The 10943-nt window shown below is 34.3% G+C and overlaps 1 protein-coding gene across 1 annotated transcript in view; it reads right to left on the reverse strand.

Annotated features, from left to right (window-relative positions):
* Positions 1–10424, reverse strand: part of LOC149785242 (aldehyde dehydrogenase family 3 member B1-like) — a 62023-nt gene extending 51599 nt beyond the window's left edge. The window contains exons 1-2 of the mRNA XM_089979085.1: positions 10270–10424; positions 2645–2788 (exon numbers count right to left, since the gene is read on the reverse strand). Coding sequence (XP_089835211.1) covers positions 2645–2788; positions 10270–10287 — 162 coding nt within the window. The 5' untranslated portion in view covers positions 10288–10424. The remainder of the gene's footprint in view (positions 1–2644; positions 2789–10269) is intronic.
* Positions 10425–10943: the final 519 nt, after the last annotated feature.

Raw genomic sequence — 10943 nt, forward strand, 5'->3', positions numbered from 1 at the left:
AAATGTAAGTTGGCAAAAAATTTCTTGTGAGAAATAATTACATACTAATATAAACATGTGCTTGCAGTTTTGCTTTGATGTGACAGTATTTCAGTAAAGTTGCAGTCTTGAAAACACCAGTTACCTGGGGCAAGTATAACACTGTCCAATCAGATGAAAAATCATAAAAGCTGGACAGTCTGGTTCTTAACTTCTCACTGGTCTATCTCATAAAGATGTGTCAAAGCCCATTGGAAAGGACAATTTCTCCACATTAAACGATGATTAGATGACTGAAAATTGTTACTGTAAATGCAAATACCAATAAGAAATTGAAGGTTATGTTATCAACAGCCAAGAGCAAAAAATCTGGAGAAATAAATTAAGAACCAATAGAACAAAATTTAATTAATTGAATGAGATCATGGGATCCATAATCATGCATTTCCCCACATTATACTTAGAACCTTTTTATGAGGAAACACCAACTACCATATATACTCACTTATAAGTCAAGTCCAACTGCAAACAACAGAGCCCATCATCTGCTGTCACATACTGCATTGACAGATCCGGATCTGTGTTGTTTGTTCTAGTGATAAGTACTAACCAACTACAAAGACCCATATCTGCAAGTGCATTATGTGATGGCAGACCTGGGTTTGTAGAGTTTGCAGTTGGACTCGACTTCTAAAAATTTACATATGGTAGTTAAATAGCCTGAATCATCTTATGAATAGGTATTTGGATGGGAAATTCTCACTCTCTCTCTGTTCAAAAAAGTCCAATTAAATCTTTAAATAAAAAAAATCAGCGTATTTGTTCATTTGCATTTTTCGTATATTGTCATATTACAGATATGTAGTAATGACAGCATTCTGTCTGCATACTGTACCTGATGTAATATCCACACTGTATGCTTAAAAATTATTATTTTGGGTACATGTCACGAGGCTGAAGCTTATGACAATAAACACACACTGATGATGTCATAAACAATGTACCCATCATGTGAATGTACATTAAAAAAAGTCTATACTGAATGATCTCCACTTTGGATGATTATTTTCTCTCTACACCAAATAAAATACACGCATGACTAACATAATTCATAAAGCCAAGTGATAATTCCACAAAACATAAGCTAGGTGATAGTTTCCCAAAAAATTCATAATCTTCTAGATATATTTCAGCAGCAGTTTTCCTCCTCCAAGGCATTCTAGGATTGGGGTAAGTGCTATAATCATTGGATATTTTTAAGCAAGTTTTGCCCAAAAACAGTTGTATGTATTATCATTGGATATTTTTATGTGAGTTTTGACTAAAAAGAGTTGTGTGTATTATCATTGGATATTTTGATGTGACTTTTGACTAAAGAGTTGTGTGTATTATCACTGGATACTTTTATGTGCATTTTGACTCAAAAGAGTTGTATGTTGTATCATTGGATATTTTGATGTGACTTTTGACTAAAGAGTTGTGTGTATTATCACTGGATACTTTTATGCGCATTTTGACTCAAAAGAGTTGTGTGTATTATCATTGGATATTTTTATGTGAGTTTTGACTAAAAAGAGTTGTGTGTATTATCATTGGATATTTTTATGTGAGTTTTGACTAAAAAGAGTTGTGTGTATTATCATTGGATATTTTTATGTGAATTTTGACTAAAAAGAGTTGTGTGTATCATCATTGGATATTTTTATGTGAGTTTTGACTAAAACAAGTTGTGTGTATTATCAAGGAATGTGTGGGTATTATGTAGAACATAGTTTATATCGTCATCACATCCAAGAACACAAGAACAACAACAAAGACACAAGAAAAGAAAGAATTAAAATAGAAAATATAAACTTAAGCTGAAAAAAGAAAAGAATCCATACAATGAGTCTTATATGTAATGCTGAATCATACTGACTATTAAGTGTGGTCCTTTCTTCAATACTGAAGCAATGTACCCATTACCAACTGGATGAAAATTTTCTCAAGAGTTACTGCTCTTTGCAGTAAGGAGACAAAAATGATAAATTTGTTCATCAACTAATGTCTTATCATGAACAAGAATTGTGCTTAGATGATAATATTCAGAAAGCAATTTGTGATAGATATCAATAGTTATCTTAAAATTATTTCGATAATATAATAATAATAATAATAATGAGGACTTTGTATAGCGCCTAATCTTTAGAAACTCTAAGCGCTTTACAACATTAGACAACACCTATAAGATAAAAAACATATATAATGATATGATTACAAACACAAACACCATGAAATTAGAAAACATAAAAAAACATGCTGAGAATATTTAAGGTAGGAAACATTATTAGGTCTTTAAGTTTGTTCTTGCAGTCGAAATAAGTGAGTTTTAAGAGCACTCTTGAATGGGATCACTGTGTCTATGTGTCTAAGTTCAGTGGGCAATTCATTCCACATTGCTGGGCCCTGGTATGCAAAAGAACAATATATTGAGATTGTATATGTCCTCAAAGTAAGTAAATGTTTGAGGACATATAAACTGTTGAAATTATAGTGTCATTTGATTCCAAGAAGGAAATGATAATGTAGGTGCTAATGAAATGGAAATAACTCTTGATAACCATAACTCTTGTAATTGGCAAATCATGTGCTCTGGTACAGTCTCTATACACAAATAGTTACTCACTTTGTTTAAATCCTTTTTCAGTGCCTCGCAAAATTTCTCTTTATTTTCTTCAAGCATGTTCAGCATTTGTTTCAGCTGCTGAAAACGCCAGTCAAATTTCTTGGTTTTCCCAGAACGGAAAACCCGGCACAGGCCAGAAACAATCTGAAAACATACAAACATGGAATTGCAGGTTGTAATAAAACTATATTATACAGTACAAACTGTGCAGGACATAATGGGAAGAAAATTACCCAGTACATGATTTGACTTGCATGAACTTTTCAAAGTATGAATGAAACATTCTGAGTTACCAGTACTGTGCATATAGTTTTTGTTTGCTACTATAGGTCTCTTGCCACATTTAATATGAGCCATTGGGTTCAACATAAAAATATTTCTTAGACATACATGTATATGTAAGATTCATCCACATACTACTATGCTGCATGACAGCCTTTTCCATCTCATGTTAGAAAAATCCTCAAATGTAAACAATGGTCATTCTGAAGTGCCTTCAAGGACAATCCATTTTGCCAAAAACTAATGGTCCTTCAAGAGAGGTAGTCCCTCAAGACAAGTCATAATGCTGTATAGTCTACAAATTTGAACATGAAGAACAGGGTTTCTCATGACAAGTGGTCTCTCAAGAACAATTAAACTATTTAATTCAATTTGATTGTTGAAAAGTGGTTATAAGTTATGTTCAACATCTGATCATTTTATAAAAATCTGTTTTTCACACATCTAGCTAGATGTTCATCTGCCAAAATCTTACCAATTTAGACAGTATCACTGTGATTACCTCCTAGCCTCTTTTAGGAAGCTAAGTTATTTGACTCATGTCAGAAAGAGATGTGGATGTTCAGAATGATAGTACATAGGTAACTGAGGTAAACAAAACAAAACTAAGCCAGAGAAGAGTGAAATGAAGGTCACACAGAACTACTTTTCGTAAATTGGTAATATACATAAACAAAATTATCCAGATGTATCCACATACATAAAACGATGTCTCATGTGGCAAAATGCATTTGTGGCATTTACCATATTAGAGGGGTCCTCAAGTGGTCTAAAGCACTCACCGTTACGGATCATTGCCATCTCACCTCAGTCTGCATGGGTTCGAGTCTCAGGTTTGGCTAATGTGGGTATGTGAGAAAGCTTGCCAGTAGCTTCTCGTGGGTTGGTAGTTCTTTCTGGGGTTTTCCCAGGTTCTTCCACCACCATTTATACTGGCCACCATGTACAGCTTATCTTGTGTTGAAAAATGGCCTTAAACGCTACAACAATAACAACAACCATATTAGAGAAGAACAAGCAAACAAAAAAAAAAACAAGTCTAATGTGCCATCACTGTGAAATATGGGAAAAATCCTCTTTCCATCAGATGACCCATGAATCGGAATGATACAAAAATGATTAGTTTTATCATGAAGTTATATTCCATATACAAACATAGTTGAATAAAATGGTATAAAAATAAAATGAAAGTAAAATGTTTTAATAATGAGGTCAATCTGATAGATGGGGGTTTGTGATAGGGTAGGATGTTCCTGGAAATAAAGCCAGTTACCACCCTTAAAGGCGGAATGGGCCCACACAGTATCCATGATGTCCAACCAAGCCGCTGAAAAAAGGGCTAGACATGCTCTTACCAATATGCTAAGCCAAGGCATTCCCCTCTCTCCTTAGAAAAAAAGAGAAGTCTGAAGACTTTCTCCCTTGGCTTTTTTGCTTTTGACTGCTTCATCTAGCAAACAACAGGTGAGGGGAAGCAATGAATAAAGGCTGAATGTGAAACTAATAAGACTGCACCTGCCTGGAGAACTTGGTGAAACAATTTTTCATCTTATGTTCTAGGCATCAATTTGGAGTGGGTTTTATAGCACCTACACACACCGGGGATGGGGCTATGAGGGGAAAAAAAACTTAACCAAGAATGTAAAAATAATGTACATAATCTACAAAGTTTCCCTCACCTAGCCCCCTCCCCTGTGTGTAGGTGCTATAAAACCAACTCCAAATTGTTGCCTAGAACATGGGATGAAAAAATGGTTGAGATCAATGAGACAATATATGTGTATATATGGGTTTAATTTGGGAGCTGATTCTGATGCCAGTGCTGATGACAAAAACGATGCTAGGGTTAGTACAATAGCCCTCTACTTCACAAAAATATAAAGATTATGAAAATTGCACATTGTTCTTTAATGAAACTTTTTAAAAATAAATAATTCTAAATAAATAAAAATAATACAATATTATTCATCAAAAATTTACCAAACAATGTAGCACATGCCACAGATGGATCATTTTTGAATTTTATATTATTTCTTTTCTATTCAACAAACATTCCACAAGCTAAGACCTTTTTAACAATTTTATGGGCTGTCTAGAACCTCTGGATTTTGAGAAATAATTTTTTTTTTAAAATCCAATTACTGGCAATGAAGAAAATATTAAATCTGGGGACACTTCCAGATATTATAACTTGTTTTTCTTTTCCCACTGGTTCATGATAAAAAAGGTTGAAATCTGGGGGATCTATATAAAAAAAATATGAATACTACAGTTAGTTATTAAAATATTTTAAATAAGTTTTTAATAAATAAAATAACTATCCTTCATAAAATAAATTGTCAGATGTAGTAGCATGTGCCATAGACTTATCATTCAGCTTTCTAAACCATTTTATTTACTGGTCAAACATTAAACATGTCAAAGCTTTTTTCCTCCAAATTCTCTGGGCTGGCTATGACTTGCAGTAGTATAGCATGAAGATATCTTAAAATAATTAAATTTTATTCACAAAAATGCAATTAATTGCAACAAAAATTGAGAAGACGTTGGGAAACTTCCAAAATGTTATAAAACAGCTATAAATATTGCTCAAAGAATTTTAAAAAATATACTCCCAAGCCCTGACTGAAATTCCACAAACCCAGACTCCAATTTCCACATGCCCAAAATTTCCCCTTTTTTAATACTGTCACACAACGTTACAATAGCTACAATTTGAATATAAATTAAATAGAGTTAAAATGGGTTTGAAGGTAATGCAAGTGTCATTAATGTTCATCACTACACTCACGAGCAACTGGATGGTCCTGGTGTTCAACTGTTCTGCTGGATTTTCTGAGTGAATCCTGGTAAGAACCAAGTTGATGCGTGTCAATGTGTTCTTTGTAGTACGTGCAAACACAGGAGTCTGATGTTTTATCAATAGGGTGCAATGAAATCTCTGACAACACAAAATCACCATATCAGTTCATATATAGTACCGATATGGTGATTTTGTGTTGTCAGAGATTTCATCGTACTTTACTGATAAAATGTCAGACTTCTGTGGTGCTAAGAATTAATAGCTCCTTCCTCCTTATCTTTTTTCTTTCTTTTATGCTGGTGTGCTTCGCAAAGTAAAACTATGTCAACCAAGAGTTCTGAAATTTATTTTTGTTGGGCCTTGCTGATAGCTAATTGCTTCCTAAATCACTGCAAAAATTAATTATCCTTAAATAGTGTTCCAAAAACTGAATGATCATGTTTTGCATTCTATAAATGCACTGTACAAAACTGAAGTTATGGGCTCCGAAACGTGAGATTTTCATGAATTTTAATTGCTGAAACAAGTCTGAGCTCATGTAACAATAAGTACAACCTTTTGAGCCAATCATATTTCGGCGTTGACGTGTGTGCCGCATAGTTTACCTATTTTGAAAATAGAGTGGCTTGTACACATTGTATGTGCAGTGAAGAAGTCAATGTCTGATTCATTCATGGAACAGGATTCCTAAAGTTGAATCGAGTTAATTGTAAGTAAAAACTTACTTTGCATCAACCACTGTTCTGTAATTAAAGAAGGGATGTATTGTAGAGTTGCAAACATGGTACATGTAGCTCTTTTCACCGGTTGTCACATGAGCTTGGTCTTGTCTCAGCAGTAAAAATTTGCGAAAATCGCACATTTTGGAGCTCGTAACTTCAGTTTGGTACAACGCAGAAAAGTCAATGATGGCTTGATGAATAGAAAAATATCTCAGGAGTAAAACAATATGTATAGTATGGTTGTGTGCCGTTAAAGACAGAAATAGCAGAAGGAAATCAAGGGTCATCGGTGGGATGATTTTATCTGGAAGTTACGTACCTTCTCTCTTATATAGTATGATAGAGAGGGTCCTATGTGAGAACGGGTCATGGGGGTAATCTAAGGTATTTCTGCCACTCTGTACGAGTTTTTTCCTTCAGATTATTGTTTTTATTTTTTTCTAAACATCATGCTCATGTCAAGCACCTGTGAATAAAATCAGATCTCATGTAGGACTAGTGATCTGATTTAGACTGTGAATAAAATCAGATCTCATGTAGGACTAGTGATCTGATTTAGACTGTGAATAAAATCAGATCTCATGTAGGACTAGTGATCTGATTTAGACTGTGCCATGTTATGGCAGGTATGCCAACTTCTTGAAAATACATTAACAAATTTCACCAGTGTGATTCAAGTTTCCTCAGGCAAATTATAATTTTTTCGACAAGCCAGGTGGGCACCTCGTTTAGAATACAGGACGGGACTAATCTAAAATTAGAGAGGCTCAGAGTGTCAGGCTATCAGATTGTTTGAGCACTGCATAATAAACAAAGTTTAAATTTGGTCAATATATATTTAAAATATTATGTATGAAAATAACAATTTGTTCTTTTTTGAAAATGTTAATAAATTAGAAATAAATAAATTAAATATTACATATATAAAATCTGCCCAAAAAGTAGCACATACCACATAATACTTTTCTGCTTCTGAAATCATTTTTTTTTAAAAATTGTCAAGCATTAAACATGCATGGTAACAAAGCCCTTTTCAAAATTCTCCAGGCTGTATACAGTTAAGTAGTTTGGCATGAATACATTTTAAACATACATTTTTTTTGTAAATGTGTATGTAAAGATCATGGTATTTGTGATCCATATAATATCATAAAAAAATTATGCGTTGTTGTAGTTGCTGAAGGGTTTAACGCCATTTATCAGCACAAGATAGGCGTTACATGGCAGCCAGTATAACTGGTGAAGGAAGAATCCTGGAAAATCCCAGGAAGAACCATTGACCCACGAGAAGCTACTGGCAAGCTTTCTCACATACTCATGTTAGCCAAGCCTGAGACTCTGACCCACGCAGACAGGGGTGAGATGGCAATGATCTGGAACAATGAGCACTTTAGACCACTTGGCAACTCAGGGGCCCTAAATTATGTGTATCGCACTGGCCTGCAACTGCAGCAGATGTATTTAAATTCATGTTTAAAGCCTGTTTTTTTTTTAAAGAAAAGTTGGACAGTGGAAAAGTCTACTCATGACAATCCAGGTAACTGTTAAAGCCCTAATTGAAAATTTTAATAAATTTACAATAAATAAAATAATTATTATTAATCAAAACTGGATGAAAATGCAGCACATGTTACAGCCATATCCCTCTAATCTATAATTCATTTTTAAAAAATTGTCCAACAAGATTCATGCTGAAGCATTTTTCAATTTTTTTTTCAGTAGTACATAATTTGCTGCTATTGTGTTTGATAATATTATAAAACATTTCAGATCATAAAATTAATAAATTATTGGTCAAATGAGAGAAAAATATCTGATGTCAGCAGGCAATTCTTCTACATCAAAATTCTATCATGAAAGTGATAAATCTGATTATTTATACTGATTTTAAAAAATGTCACTCTTTTATTCTCTTTTTGTTTAAAGAAAAGAGCTTTTAATTTTAAAACAAAGTCCACATTTGTCAAGCAAGTGCCAAACAAAATGGTACTAATTAAAATTCTATATCTGTCCTTTCAAAATCAAGGTTTGAAAATGTAACATTCTTCTCCCATTATTGCCTTGAGAAAATTCAAAGGTGAGTCTCTGATACTTTTCAAAACCATTCATTAACATATGCTTCTCGAAAATACTCAAAAAGATTTGCTTTTTGAAGGATGCTCTGAACCACCTAAATAGTCCATTTCATGTCTACTTCCAATTCCAATGGTAGCTCATTTGGTACACTCATAATCAAAGGATCACAATTTCGATACCTGCCAAGCTGAGCCTGGGTTGGCTGCCTTGTAATTTTGGGAAAGGCACTTTGCGCCATTAAAACCAACAAAAATAATCTAATCCCTTCATTATTAAGTTCCTTGTTTATCTATGCACCTGACAGTGACACAGCCAAGCATTTACACAGATGCACATACATGACAAAAAAATTTAAATATACCATTTTAATGTTCTAGGCATGCCCACCTCCACACCCTAGACCAATAAATTGATTAACGCCTATAAAATAAATTATTTCTGATAATACTGATGGCAGATTGTCAGTAGAAATGTGCCTGACTTTGCCCCTGCATGAATTCATCAACATATCCATAAAGTATGACAGAACTATGATGCCATATATGTACATAGGATATTATCTTTCTTGATTTTATCTGTTTATTTATACAGTAGATCTGGGCATGTCTATAGTTTATAATGTAAATACAATAGTTATTGTGATACCAAGTACATATGATGAAGGCAATCACTGTATATTTGTACAGTACAATAGTTATTGTGATACCAAGTACATATGATGAAGGCAATCACTGTATACTTGTACATGATCCAGATGAATCTTCTGGAAATACAGAAAACAATCTCCCAAGGCTGTTCCAAAGACATATGAACCATGCATTTCAAGATGAATTCATGTCCAGGTCTCTTAATAAAGGCCATCCACACACACACATTTATGGCTGGTAAAATGCACATACAACCATCTTTTTCAAGGTTACATACATACATACATACATACATATATACAGCTTTATGGCGGATGCCCAACAGTTATATTCATGTTTGACGGGTTTTCCATTCTCGCTTTTGACCTGGGGGTAAGGGTATTCAAACAGTGATCTGTTAAAACGTTAGAAGAGGTCATTCCCATCCGTAGGCCAAAGTCTCCGCTTTTTATTTTTTCCTGACATTACTGGCGGCGTCCAACGCTGTCGGGCCGTATTCCATTCTGAAATTTTACTCTGTTTCAGCCTCCCATCACTTCTGACTCTCGGACGCTCGCTGGTAATTAATAAATTTATTTCGACTGATCTTGGTATGCGGATGGTAAGTAAAATCCCTCTCCTTCTGGCACATTGCATTAAATCCGCTACCAGTAATGTCAGGGAGAAGGAAAAAAAAGCGGAGACCTACTTTTGGTCTATCCCATCCGGGTATATCGTGAACAAATACTGCGTTTATTTCTAAACAATCGTTGCTCCAAAAATCGTTGCTTAAAATTTAACCGTCAGTCATATATATATAGTTTAAAATTATATTATTTTATACTATATGTATGAATGATAGGTAAACTGTCAGCAACGATACCAGCCCCTGTGTTTCTTGCCATTTTAAGCAACAATACGAGCCTTGTGATTAAAGTACCAAGTTTCAACAAGCTCGAACAAGGCTGTTTGAAAATGTTATCTACAAACGTTTTGTCGTTTCATTTAGGTTAACGTACTGAATTTGTTCAATGGACACAAAAAGCCGGATATCTAATTTCACTGACAATACAGTTTACAACCATCTTAAAATTTCAAAATGTTGATCTCTCTTACCTCAGTGTAGTTTGCCATACCGTTGCAGGGACAGATGGGTCAATATCAGGGACGTTTATTGTCAGCTGATACTACTGGCCTTTGAACTTTTGGCCTTTTTGGCGCAGTACTAGTCATAAGCGGTTCCTCACTTCAAAGTCACATGGATCCCCATAGAACATGTAAGTTTTAACTAGTATTTACGCTGCGCAATAATGTTATGTAATATACATAGCTCACGAATTACGTCATCAGCAGCCCTGTTTGTGGTATGTAGGCAGATTTACCGTTGAGTTTACATGGTGTTTGGAAGCTGAAATAAATTCATTGAATCTCAAGACAAATGATACACATAAACAGAAAGCAAATCAGTCTTTCATAAACAGAAAGCAAATCAGGCTTTCTGTTAGTGTCTACTTATAGGAAAGGGGAACAGGTCAAAACGTACCCAAACCGAAACATACTCAATTCAAAACGTACCAAAGTCAAAACGTACCCAAATTAAAACATGACCCACACTAGCTTTAAATAATGACTTAATTTTAGTGTATTGTATTTCATATGACAGCGAGCGGCCGGATGAGCAACGGAAATTAGAAGACACAATGGGACTATCTTAACTTGTGATCTAGCTCCAACGCACATTACGAAATAAACGTTCAATAGTTTTATGCTGTGTATTCAGTGGATAAATT

The sequence above is a fragment of the Sinohyriopsis cumingii genome, chromosome 13 (genome assembly GCF_028554795.1).
Source record: "Sinohyriopsis cumingii isolate HCF-2022 chromosome 13, ASM2855479v2, whole genome shotgun sequence".
NCBI lineage: Eukaryota > Metazoa > Mollusca > Bivalvia > Unionida > Unionidae > Sinohyriopsis > Sinohyriopsis cumingii.